The sequence below is a fragment of the Talpa occidentalis genome, unplaced genomic scaffold (genome assembly GCF_014898055.3).
Source record: "Talpa occidentalis isolate TD23 unplaced genomic scaffold, MPIMG_talOcc4v2.1 talOcc4.14, whole genome shotgun sequence".
Taxonomy (NCBI): Eukaryota; Metazoa; Chordata; class Mammalia; order Eulipotyphla; family Talpidae; genus Talpa; species Talpa occidentalis.
The window spans coordinates 76,965,260-76,979,032 of NW_023601433.1; the positions used below are offsets into that span (position 1 = coordinate 76,965,260).

At 41.4% G+C, this 13,773-nt stretch overlaps 2 protein-coding genes across 5 annotated transcripts in view; one reads left to right on the top strand and one right to left on the bottom strand.

Annotated features, from left to right (window-relative positions):
- Positions 1-9,848, top strand: part of SLC5A1 (solute carrier family 5 member 1) — a 113,301-nt gene extending 103,453 nt beyond the window's left edge. For all 3 annotated transcript variants that reach the window (XM_037510972.2, XM_054695277.1, XM_037510971.2), the window contains 3 exons: positions 2,923-3,138; positions 5,264-5,369; positions 7,742-9,848. In XM_037510972.2, coding sequence (XP_037366869.1) covers positions 2,923-3,138; positions 5,264-5,369; positions 7,742-7,956 — 537 coding nt within the window. In that variant the 3' untranslated portion in view covers positions 7,957-9,848. The remainder of the gene's footprint in view (positions 1-2,922; positions 3,139-5,263; positions 5,370-7,741) is intronic.
- A 2,337-nt stretch (positions 9,849-12,185) lies between these two features.
- Positions 12,186-13,773, bottom strand: part of LOC119244872 (solute carrier family 5 member 4) — a 42,937-nt gene continuing 41,349 nt past the window's right edge. The window contains exon 15 of one of the 2 annotated variants that reach the window (XM_037510973.1): positions 12,186-12,400. In XM_037510973.1, the coding sequence (XP_037366870.1) occupies positions 12,186-12,400 (215 nt within the window). The remainder of the gene's footprint in view (positions 12,401-13,773) is intronic. The other variant, XM_037510974.1, reaches the window with a different exon arrangement.

Here is a 13,773-nt window from a genome sequence, read left to right on the forward strand (position 1 = left end):
ATTCTATTTTGAGAGATCTAAAGCAGGAATGGATGTGCTGCTGAGTGTTTGTACAGGGAAAACCTTCAGGGCCTCTCCTGGGTTCCCATTCTTTTAGACCCCCTTTTTTCCTTGCTGCAGATTTCAAACTAGTTCCCAAAGAATGATACACATTTTCTATCCAATCTTGGTGATTTTGACCTGACTGCCTGGCACTCCCTGAGAAGTCTGTGGCCCCTGGGGAGCAGTCCCAGCAGAAGACCTAGCACGGGATACCCTCCAGGGATTCCACAGTGAACTTTCCAGCTGTATTTTTTAGGGCCCAGTGTAGGATGAAGTTCTAGTGCTCAGAAGCTTATATTTAAAACAATGTAAGGTAGATGACATATACGGCTCAAAATATAAGTGGGAAGTTATTCTCAGAAAGGCTACATCAACATGGGTTGATATTGAGGGGGACAAGAGGGCATTCAAGGCAGAGACAACAGCACTGCCCAGAACTTAGAGGGGCAAGTAGGTTAGGGATAAAGGTGACAGACTTACCTGGCTTCTCACCTCACTCAATGTGTGTGTGTGTGTGTGTGTGTGTGTGTGTGTGTGTGTGTGTGTGTGTGTGTAATGGAAGACACAGCTCGAGAGGCAGTTTATCATTAAGTTAGGAATGGCCCCTTTGAAAACCACACTAAAGAGTTTGGGTCATTAGTGGAGTGTCCTTGCAGATTTTGAAGCATCATGAAAAGAATGAGTATGTCTTCTGACTGGGGTATCTCAGCTGTCTTTGTATCCAATCACCTGCATACCGGGGGAGGTTTGGGAAGGAGTCGGGGTGCTGACTATATTGGAAACAATATAAAGATGACAAATTTTTGGCTGGAGACCACCACTTTCTCCCAGGAGAATATATGCCAGGGAAATATATACAAAAATATATACAAATACATACAAGGGAAAGACCTTCCTAGAGTGACCCAATTTTAGATGTATAAGTCACTACCTGTGTCTTTCTTTTGTCAACCCTTGCCAACTAGGAAACAATTCCATATTTGCTGTTGACACAATATTGGGTGCACAGAAAAACACCTTGAAAGATCAGAATTCAATTTGAAATGGATCTTGACAGGTTAGAGAAATGGGAATACATTTTTGGGCTAAGTTTCAAAAGAAATTGGCTGAAGCTGGTTCACTAGGCGATTTCTAAAATGCAAGTTAGAAATATGTGGCTGTGCCTCCCCGGTGGCGTAGCGGTTGAGCGCTGGCTTGCAAAGCTGCCCGCAGCCTCTGCAATGCCAGTTCGATCCCCGGCTGCTTCCAGGCCACTGGAGGAGGGTCCCACATGGCACGCAGACCTCTCCTGCCACCTGCTGCTCCCCTCAGCAGTGTACTTCGGTCCTTCTGCCTGCTCTGCTCCCTGCTCTGGCTCTGGTGAATTCTCTCACCCTCCCGCGCTTCTGACTGTACCCAGTGCTTGTATAAATAAATAAATCTTTTTAAAAAAATATGTGGCTAAAATCTCAGCTGGCTATTGCAGTGGACATGTGCATATTCAGTTCTGTACTGGACCAGGGCTTTCAACAGAGCTAAGAACTGGGATAGACATAGAGGTTCTCAACTGGGGGGAGGGCGACGTTGCCCTTCTCCAGGGGACATTTGGACATGTTTGGGAATATTTTTCATTGTTATGAATTGGGAAATGCTACTGTTGAATGCTGCTAAACATTCTACAATGCACAAGACAGCCTCCCCATTCCCAAAAAAGAAGTATTCAGCCCAAAGTTCATTGTGCTGACAATGAGAAACTGGCTGAGAGTCTCCAGAGAGGAGGGTGCAGAGACTGCACCTGCAGGATGCGTCTCAGAACTGGTCCAGCACTCTATGGAAAGGTGAATCCAAAGCTTGAGGAAAATGTCAAAAGTTTCCAGATTTTTTGAGAGCCTCTTGAGAATAAAAACTAAAAGGCTAATTGCCAAAAATGAGAAGGAAATTCTTGCAAGTTAAATCAACTCTGTTCACACAAACTAAAGTGAGGAAATAATTTTTTAACTAAGTAAGTGTATGGGTAATGAATAGAGAACATTTCTTCCCTTATTCATTTATTTATCTAGCTGATGCTTTCATATCCCAAATGTGGGGCTAAGTGCTGTTAACAAAAAGGTTCCTTCCCTGGGCAAACTCCGGGTTCAAATGGGGACACATAGAAATGAATATATTTCACAGTGGTGTGGTCAATGCCAGCATGAAGCTGTGCCCACAGTGCTGCAGCCACAATAAGGAGGCAGTGTTCATCCATTTCTGTCTGGGGAGGTAGAGAAGGGGCATTCAAGTTAGAACAAGGTTTCCAGGAAGGGAAGAGCGGTGCTCTCCCAGGTAGAGAGAATGACTTGTGCAAAAACCTGGGATGAATATACCTGACATGTTTTAAGAATAACTGGTGATTTAGTGTCTCTGGAACATAAAAATGTAGGGCTACCAGTGGCCTGCAAAGGAGCTATCTAGATCCAGCCTGACAAAACCCAATTTAGTTTTTTCTTGTTTCTTTGAGGAGTACCAAATTATTGATACTTCATAAGTAATTGCGTCTCAGTGTGCCTAAATTTGGAGGCTGGTGATGATGGTATATGTAGGCTGGGAGGTTCAAGTTACTTTTAAAGTTAAAGGGAATTTATAATTCGAGCTTTGAGTTGACATTCTCACCAGATCTTAGATGCATCATCCCATTATATCATAAATCATTGTTTTATGATCCAGGTAAAAGCTTATCACTGAAACACACCCACTGAAGACCTGACCTAATACTCCTAACCATATTCTGAACATCCACTGTTCTGGCTTCAGGTGACCTAGAACTATCACTTCTCTCACCTTTATTCCTGCCTCCGGCCCCTCAAGAATGCACAGTTGTTTTTGTGTGTTCAGCCTTTATGAAGCTAAAGTTTCCTTTCACAGGGAGCTTTTTGGGGGCTGATCATAGGATTCCTGATTGGAGTGTCCCGTATGATTGCTGAGTTTGCCTATGGAACCGGGAGCTGCATGGAGCCCAGCAACTGCCCCACGATTATCTGCGGTGTGCACTACCTGTACTTTGCCATCATCCTCTTTGTCATTTCTGTCATCATCATTTTGACCGTCTCGCTCTTGACCAAGCCCATTCCAGATGTACATGTGAGTATCCAGTTGGGAGACATGTCCACCCCTTGCTTCATGTTCATGCTGCAATACCCATCTTACTTGGCCTTGGCTCAGTTAAATATTTCACACTCATGTGACTAAAGCAGTCCACATTTGCCATTGGCTTCATGTAGAAGGACATAGGATAGGAAGTAAGGTTCTGTCCCAGCAGGGTGGTATCAAGTGTGTATCTTCAATGGGAGTTCACATTTCAGCCCAGGAGTCTTTGAATCCTGCTCCCTAAATGACAGCTCAGGTACAAGGGCATAAGATCACCTGGGTGAGCACAGGGTTGGTTCTGGTTTGGATGCTCATGTCCCAAATAGGAACTTATATTTCATATAACAGTGTGTGATCATAGCTTCCAGGGGGGCCAGCAAGGATACATATTTAGTTACAAAAATCACCACATGGGGCCTCCCCAGTGGCCAGTGGGTTGGGTGCGGCGCTGTCCACAGCCTCTGCAGCGCTGGTTAGATTCCCTGCCAGCGGGGGAGAGACCCATGTGGCACAGCAGACCTTTCCTGTCTCGCCTGCTGCTCCCCTCAGCAGTGTTTTCAGTTTGTCTGCCTGTTCTGCTCCCCGCTCTGTCTCTGGTGAGTTCTCTTACCCTCTCGTGCCTCTGGCCTATACCCCAGTTCTTGTATAAATAAATAAATCTTTTTTAAAAAAGTCACCATGTGAAGTTTAATTTTCCAAATAAGATGCCAAACAGTTACCCAAAGAATGAAAAATACTTCAAGAATTATCAAAGTTTGGTTAGTTCAAAACTTTAAAAAATGGCAGTACTCTTCGTTAGCTTGAGATGTCATCTTGGTTTAGGGCTTATTCACAGCCCTCCTAATGTAGATGAAGATTACTAAGTACAGGCCATTTTTACCATGACCAATATAGTCCGGTAACTCGACACAGTGGATATCTTCTTTCTTGGTTTCTAAAACAGAACTGAAGAGTTAATCCAAGATCGTATTTCTCCATAAAGAAGGAAAAAGTGGTTTTGTTAATCTTTTACTCACATATATAGAATCCCTAAAAATTTTTAACCTCACTGACAAGTTTTCAAGGTGATGTCATGAAAAATAAGGAAAGAGTAGAGAACTGTCACAGATTAGAGAAAACTAAGGAGACATGACAACTAAACCTGATACAAGATTCAAGATTAGATCCCAGAACAGAAAAATAACATGAGTAGAAAAACTCATGAACCTTGAATAAAGTCTGCAGTTTAATTAATAATATTGTAGCCATGTTATTCTTTATGTGCATTTATATACTATGGTTATATAGCATGTTAACATTAGGGGAGACTTAGTAAGAGGTATATAGGAACCCTCTCTACTATTTTTGAAAATTTTTGTTAAGTGTAAAATTGCTTAAAAAAAGTAAAAAACATTTCAAAGCTATCAACCATAAGGTCACACAAAGATTACTTGTACAGCAGCAGAAATTCCATCGTGTTTATTTGCCAAATCTGGCTCAAATTTGTGTTATATTAATTGCTTCCTGCTGTTTCAGTCTTTAAAAGTACTGCAGCCCTAAACACATCTTAGCTCCATGCTTCCCCTTGAAGCAGAGGAAGCAAGATTGTCACCAAAGAGGATGAAGTTGGGATGAACACCTGCATTGATTTTCAGACTTCAAGTTTCTGGTTTCATGTCAATCGAAACTGTGCCTCCAGCTCCATTAAATGGCTCATGATTCTTCAGATTCTCTCCCAATAAGATGGCAAACACATTATATAAAAATCTGGTCTTACATGACTGGCCTGGAGAAATGGGTGTATAGTCTTGTTTGCCAGCATCAGTGCTAAAAAGAACAATTTCATTTATCATAGGTAACAAGAATTCATTCATTTGGAACATCTCTATATTCAGAATAATCTGTTAGTCTCCAAATATGGCTGTATCATAGGGGCTCATGTGTACATGTGTATGGTTTGCATCTAAGTTTCCAGCACTTTTGGTGATGCTTTGGATGGTAACTGTTAGCTATATTCCTCTTTGTACCATTAGGCCAAATTGCTTTTCCTTTCTTGACGCATGTCTCTTTATTCTCCAAATTTGTTGGTCCAAGACACTGTCTGGATCTTTTTGATAAATCTGTTCTGTTTTCCCCACAGCTCTACCGCCTGTGTTGGAGTCTGCGCAACAGCAAAGAGGAACGTGTTGACCTGGATGCAGAAGAGGAGAACTTCCAAGAAACCCCAGAGGAGACTGATGAAATAGGTGATTTATGACTCAAAACCTATTCTCAAACCCTAAAAATTTATTCCCACAGCAGCAAGACCACCGAAGCCTTCACTAAATGCCTTCATTAAAGCTCAGACCTCTATTCTAGAGGGGAATGAGGAGCTCAGTGGAGAGTGAAATGAATAAATGGATTTGGGTAAAGTTCACCCTGAGGTCTGGTCAAGAGAAGGAGGGAGATGCGGGGCCACCATAGCTCCCTCACCCCTCAGAGTTTAAAGAACTCGCTGAATAGGTATGGGTGAAGAATCTGTCACCTGACCTGACTTGGAGCATGGTCAGGGCCAAAGAAAGGGTCAGAGCTCTTCTGACATAGCCTATGAACTGAATGCAGATGGAATGAAAGCTATGGTCAGTTCTAGTGACATCAGAGGGTGATATAGAGGTTTGGGGGATCTTATGTCTTACTGGCTGACTACATCAGATTTTAAATATCAGATTTCTCTGGAAGTCCAATGAGATAATGCTTAGTCCATGCTTAGAGGTTTATCCTGATCACAGAAAAATGCTTTCCTCAACTTCTGTGTTGCAACTTTTCTTCCCTACCTTGCAGACAGTTGTGGAGATGTGTGGCATGCAGAACTCAAGGTCATGTGTGTCCTAGCATATGCTGGGCTGGAGGTCTCATCACTCCTTCAAATCGGGAGCACAGTTGCAACAGAACAAGTTCTGAGTCTGGCCACAAGGAATATCATAGAGTCCTAGTTCTGGAAAGGGTTTCAAGATCATCTGATCTTATCACCTCCTTTTACAGACTTGTAAATTGAGGCCCAACAGGGAGAGGTTTTGCTATTGCTCTTGGTCTCTAAAGACCTTTTAGTTCTTAAACCTGTGACTCCAAGTCCTGAAAGCTGAGCACCCTGGCAGCTGACCATGGTGCTGAAAAGACAGCATTTCCCTCCCACCCCCCTCCTGCATCCCTGGAGCAGGCAGTTGTGAACATAACCCCTACTTCTTCCACCTCCAAAAATATCTCCACCTTGAGTAAGGATATTGTAGATTTGAAAGAGCATGGATGAGGAATATTTCTTATTGGGCTGGTCAGAGAACCCAATGCCTTGCTACTCTTTTCTCATTCTCCCATTTGGGTGGAATGAGACAAAATTGAGGGGAGCAAGGATGCTTGCCTTTTTTTCTTATGTATGTTAGAAAAAAAAAGAATGGAAGGAGACTAACACTTCTCAAGCCTATTACTGGCTTTCTCCCATGAAACCTTGTAATGAAGAAAGTATTATTTACCTAGGTTCATATGTGTGTGTGTGTGTGTGTGTGTGTGTATGTATATATATATGTACACATATATATAGGGAGAAAGAGGTGAATTACCAAGATTGTAAGTTGGATTTTGTTCCCAGTTCTGCTATATTTATATGCTAGCTCATGAAGGTTCTTTCCAATTCTGAAAGCATCTGACTCTTAAAAATGATAGAGTGGAGACTAGTTGTTCTTAATCTGAGATCCTCTCTCTCTCTCTCTCTCTCTCTCTCTCTCTCTCTCTCTCGTTTTGTTTTTGAATTTATGTAGCATTTGGATTACATAATTTTTTTGTGTTTTGGAGATGTAGGATCTCCCACTTCAGGTGTTATTACTACACCGCCCCACCACCAAAGCACCCACAGTCCATCCCCATGGTCATTTGTGTTCCCTCTCCAGACATGAGATTCTAAGATAGATGTATCTGCCTCCAGTGCCACATTTGGGCTCAGGGGAGAAAATCACATCCCTTGGAGGGCATCTACTTTGAATGGCGGCACTAGTTGGATGGTTGATTCAGCAGCATTGATATACAATATCAGATTTTAAGCCCTGTAAATGTTAATGAGCACATCGCTGTATCAGGTATTATTCAACCCAATCCCTGTCACATGGTTGGTACTGGTATGAAGATTTGTAATTTCCAGGTGTGCACAATGAAATTCTGAGTCATGCCAGTTTCATTTCTTTCCAATGAAGTAGAGAACAGATGTGTGTCTATGTTTCTGAAGTGAATTTTTCATGTCCTTCATATGTCAGTGTTCCCCAGTCCATTATTAACATTTATCTCCCCCCAAAAAATGATTATTTTTGTTTGAGTCTGATTGATCTAAATCCAAATACATTTGCATTGGGCCTGATAGAGATAAAATATAGTCTAGATAATCTTAAGGATGTAGGGTCCATCTGTTAACATCATCTTAAAATAATTAAGTTCATGCAAACACTTGGTACCATTTCCATTACTGCAAACAAGAAAATTGGGAAGTGTCCTCAGGATGGCAACTGTTCCATGTGTGGCATCTCCCCTGGAAACCTTATGTAGTGCTTTCTACTTCTGTATCAAGCAACTCTTTTATCCCTTTCCCCTAATGCAGAAGCTCCTGAGAACAGAGGATGCTGCAGGAAGGTCTATGACATGTTTTGTGGCCTGGACCAACAGAAGGGGCCTAAGATGACAAAAGAAGAGGAGGAAGCCATGAAGTTGAAGATGACAGACACCTCTGAGAAGCCTTTGTGGCGAATGATAGTGAACATCAATGGCATCATCCTGCTGGCTGTGGCCGTCTTCTGCCATGCATATTTTGCCTGAGCCCTGCCTTCCCCTGCAGGCTGTGCTCTCAAGGGCTGGACTCCTTACTCTGTCTCCCTTTAGTCCTATTCTGTGATGTTCTAGGGAAACCAACTAGTTGAAAATTTTGCCCTAGTTGATAAATGTGTACATGTGTAATTACATGATAACTGGAGAAAGGAATATTAATTTTGCTGTTAACTTATTTGAGGCCAGTGTGATATAGTCAACTGTATATACTAAAGCTGCAGAAGGAAAGTACATTTAAGAAAAGGCAGGCTGAGAAAACGAAATCTCCATGACGTCTGATGCCAGGTTCAACATGTCAATTTTGTCTGAGGTCTTTGAATATTGTTTCAAAAGTTGTGGTCTCCCTGGTTACTGTCTCTTGCTCTATCTGACATCATCCTCATCATCATTTTTTAAAGGAAAAAAAGTCTCATTGCATCCCTGTCAGGTTTTTCCTACCACACTCATAAAATCAATCTGAGAAGCTGATGAATGCATTGAAGCTGAGGGTGGGAGCTTAATGCCAAGCTGAGCCAAGCATTGGTGCACACTTGGAGATGTTCTGGGTGTTTGCTCAAGGAGAGACTTGGGAAGAGCAGTACTTTCTTGGGAAGGACCAAGGCATCAGCCTAAGATCAGTATGGAAAGCAGATAATCTTGAGTTAAGATTTTCTGGTCTTATAAATGTCCTTTGTAGATGCCTAGAGTTTGGGGTTTTATTCATTTTGACATTTACTGTGCCTGGGATGTCTTAGACATTCAACAGTATTTGTGGATTTAATGAATTACATGGGCGTTCATTTATAAACAACTGTTTTATCTTTACGAAGGCCCGATCCTTGGCTAACCTTTCATTGTGGCTGCACAGAGTAGGCAATCTGGCATCTTAAAGAATTGGAGTGTGCTTTCCAGAGGCTGCTCTTCCCCATGGTGTGGATGTTGACCATCAGACTTAGAAGTTGGCTCTGTGTCATGCAGTAGAGCAAATGCCCCTCTCGGGAGGCATCTCTCTTCTTAAAGCAGCCACCCTCTCCTGAAACATGGGGACAATTCCTCCTCCCAGTGAGTTCATGGAACCACAGCCCCTCCTTTTTTTAGGTGTCTTAGTAGGTGATCATGCTTAGGGTAAGTGGTCGGTGGAACCTCTCCATAATTTTAACTGAGAGGAGTGCATTTCTTGTTGTGTCTGTTTTCTAGGTGAATATTTTTAAAAATAATTTAAATTTAGTTGATTAAATTTGATTCCTCTCATTCCACCTATGAAATCTCAATTATATTATAATCCCGTTGAAGTTAAGAAAAAGTCATGATGTTAGAATCAACTGATTTCAGGCTAGCTGAGAAAAGAGCTGGGTTCTAAGGTCCCATGGAATTGAGATTGGTTCCTGGGTGTTAAAATGGTTCAGCAGGTGAAGGAATGGTTTGATCTTATGGAAGGAAGGGGAACAGAGAACAGAGAATGCTGTTTGTGCCCTCATAGCCTCCTTCAGCTCGGTGGAAACGAGGGGAGAGCAGGGAATTTCAGAAGGCCAGCATTACTCAGAGTGTTTAGTTTGGGGGGAGTTTGTGGTTTTCTTGAGCTTTGACAGGACAAAAGGAGAGGACTGAAAACTGGTGGATAGAGTGGGTGCAGCATATCTGGATTGTCCAAGCTCTGTTTCTGGCTTTGCCAATGACTTACTGTATATTGTGGTAAATTATTTTGTCTTAACTGTGTATTTTTCTCTTTGAAAAAATGGGAACCTTGGTGCTTATAGTATCAACCCACCTCCTCTGGTTGTGACAATGTTACTTCGAAAAGTGGGTGGGAGATACTTCCATGAAAGGTACCATACAGATGTTATTTTAAACTGAAATTAGTCTTGAAAATTGAAATGTAACTTTGATAAAATAAAAATGTTAAGAAACCATAACATCCTGATATTCTATTCTCTAGAGATTCTGAACAAATATCAAACCTGGGTGAACTTTAGTTGGCACAAAATCTGGAGTAGGAAGTAGGAGCCAGGACAGTTGAGAATAGAACCTAGCAACTTGAACAATTAAAAAATATATACACCAAAGTTTGGAGATGACTCCAACCTCAAAACTTCTAGTAAATATGAGGTGAGTAACTCTACTCACTTAAGTCCTGTTAGATGCATCATGTCCTGTTAGAACAGACCAGCCACATTGTAACCAGGACCAATAAGTGATGAAGTGTGCTAAAATAATTTCAGGGTACAAGAAAGAGTTATTCTTTACATAAAATTGAAGGTGGTATTGTGGTACAGAATGGTTACTTATTAATGTTCAGTTTTTAGAATTAAAAAATCATGCCCATCAGGCCAAAAATGTCTTTATAAATGAAAGATTTTTCAAAAGGAATCTCTCAAAATCAGAGGACAAGTCTTCTTCCCTTCAGCATTAAGATGGTCCTGAACATTTGACCTACCTGGGCTTATGTCTATGTAGCTGAGCCAAGCATTGGTGCCCACTTAGAGAAATTTCTACCTCTGAAATCCAACTAGAATATACTCTTTGCTAGTGCTAAAGTCACCATCTCCTAAAAGATGTTCTATAGCTTATCTGCTTCATAAAAGCAAACCTTGGGAGAAAAACACACGTGCTTAGTTGGAGAAGAGAGGTTTCTTACAGCTCCTTCCCTTCTAATCTCTAAATCAGACTTTAGTAAATGAAGGTGTCGTTGCCTCAATGAGTTTGTGGGACTGGAATTTGGCAGGTGAGTTTCATCCGGCCAGCTCTATTTGAATAGCTCTGAAGAATTCAGGTGAGTGTTGCTCAGCCCCAGAACTCCATCTCACGTCCCTACCCCAGCTTACTTTTATAGTCTTAGCAGTAATTCAAGATAGCTTCAGTTTTGCAGTCAGATTTCTGGGGTTTGTTTTGATTTAGTTTTGTCCCTTCACATTTTAGATGAGAGAAATAATTTGTTATTTGTCTTTCTTGTTGGTCTTCTTTTGCTTAGTATAATCCCTTCCAGTTCCATCCTTGTTGTCAGGGATGGCAAAATTTCATCTTTTTTTTTTTAATTGAGTATTCCCTTTCTCATATAACACACATCTTTTTAATCCACTCATCTGTCATTGGGCACTTATGTTATTTCCATACCTTGGCTATTGTAAATAGTGCTGCCATGAAGATAGGAATGTGTGTACCACTTCAATATAAAGTTTTTGTGTTCTTCAGAGAGATACAAAGGTGTCTTTTAAACCTACGTATAGTCTTCTGTAGGGGAGGAGGAGAGAGTGGGGTGAGAGGGATGGAGAGAGGAGCACAGGGGACTGTGGTGATGGTACATGGGTGACTTGGGGAAGGAGATTCTATGGGGACTCAATCTGAGGGGGGTGGGGGGAAGCAAATATTGTCTAAAAAATGTAAAAAAATGATAAATGTTAAAACAAAAAATGAAAAAGACCCCCAAAAATAAATAAATAATTCTAAGTTATATAAAAAAAAATAAACCTATGTATAGTCTTAGGGCTAGATAACCATAGAGATGGTTTTTATTTAGTAAGTCAAAAGAAATCAGAAATAAAGACAGAGAAATATATATAATTAACAATGTCAATCAATAAATTAATGTTAACATCTAAAATTAGATTGTGATCATTTTAGTACATCTTTGAATATCCTAAAATATACTGAGTAATACACTTTTGAAAGGTACATTTTATGATATGTAAATTGGAGCTTAATAACATGTTTTTAAAAATCCAATTGCTTGCTATTGTAACAGTTAGTGGGGGATGGCTTTATTAAAGCATAAGATAATGATTTCCAGAAAATTCATAAAAGTATTTACACAGGCATTTCCAGCTCATCTTCCCTAAACTATTAGAGATATTTCTATCTTCCAGGTCTTTGAGGTCACTGAAGGCAAAAGGAGGTCACAATGTGAGGCAGAATTGGGAAACGCATTCCTTCTAAGTGGTAGTCTCTGGAAGCTGCTGAAAGCATATACAAGGTAAAGTAATCTGCTTGGTGAGCTACTAAAAAAAGAAGTATTTAGCCCTGGTAATCCTAGTTTACACACATAGAATCATCTCACTGACTTCTAAATGACCAGCTCTTTCTTTCTTGACCCAAAGGAACAAGAAAAGCAAAAATTGAGATCTAGAGCCATATCATTCAATAAAATCACCAACTGCTTTTCTCCCTTTTGCAGCACAAGAAATTATAAAAATGAAAAATCAATAAAAATATTGAATTGCCTGATAGTCTAATGGCTCAGACAGAGTTCAGGCATAATAGGCGTGGATGAAAACTGCCACTGCCAGGAGTACGATGGCATTGAGGTTCACAACAGTCCTCCATAGGGGCTTCTCAGATGTGTCTGTCAGCTTCTTTCTCTGGGCTTCTTTTTCCTCTTCAGTCAGCTTGGGGGCTTTCTTTGGCAGACCACAGAATAAGTCATATGTCTTCCTCAGACATCCACGAGTTTCCTCAGGCTCACCTGAAACAAAGATAAAACATGTTCATAAAACCTGGGAAAGAAGCTCCTGTCAGTGCAGCACAGATGACTGAAGAATGGCTGCAACACTTCAGTGTTAGAGGCATCCCCAGGAAAATGTAGATTAGCTTGATTATATAAAGATAGAAAACTTTTGTAGAAAACTTTTGTATAAAGCCCAATAAACAAAGACAGTGACAAACTGGGAGAAAACATTTGCATCTTATGCCAAAGAGTTTAATATCCTTCATATGTAATGGGTTTCTAAAAATAAAGAACACCAAACTATAAACAGCCCATGAAAACATACTTAAGAGATGAATCAAGAGTTCAAAGACAGACAGCCCTTAAGCTCACTCAAAAAAAAAAAAAAAGAAGAGAAATTTCTATGGTGATGATGCACAAGTGGTGGAATTGGTGGTGGAAATTCCGGGAACTACAACTGAGAAAAGAAAGCAAACATTGTACAAAAATGAACAATGATGTAAAATATATATAATAATTATTTTTTTAATGCAAAAAAAGAAATTTAAATTGAAAGTACCCTGAGATAGTCATCTATCATGACAGAAATTCCAGCTTTTTTTTTTTTAGAGCCATGTTTTATTTATTTGTTTGTTTTGTTTTTGTTTTTGTTTATACAAGCACTGGGTACAGTCAGAAGCATGGGAGGGTGAGAGAATTCACCAGAGCCAGAGCAGGGAGCAGAGCAGGCAGAGGGACCGAAGTACACTGCTGAGGGGAGCAGCGGGCGGCAGGAGAGGTCTGCACGCCATGTGGGACCCTCCTCTGGTGGCTGGGGAGCAGCCGGGGATCGAACTGACGCCGCAGAGGCCGCGGGCAGCTTCGCAACCCAGCGCTCAACCGCTGTGCCACCGAGGAGGCCCAGAAATTCCAGTTTCATGCTATATTCATGGGTCTGTGTAGAAGCAGTTACTCTTACATATTGCTTCTAGGAAGCATGAAGAGAATTTTGGCAGAATACAGTAGTATTGCAGAGGCATTCACCCATCGACCACCAGGTCAAGCTTCTCAAAATCTCCCCCAAAAGTACACTGGCAAAACAACAGAAGTACTGAACACAAGGCTCTTTGTTGCTGCATTAGAAAATAGCACAACCAGGGCCTCCCCGGTGGCGCAGTGGTTGAGCGCTGGGTTGCGAAGCTGCCCGCAGCCTCTGCGGCGCCTGTTCGATCCCCGGCTGCTCCCCAGCCACCAGAGGAGGGTCCCACATGGCGCGCAGACCTCTCCTGCCGCCCGCTGCTCCCCTCAGCAGTGTACTTCAGTCCTTCTGCCTGCTCTGCTCCCCGCTCTGGCTCTGGTGAATTCTCTCACCCCCCCGCGCTTCTGACTGTACCCAGTGCTTGTATAAACAA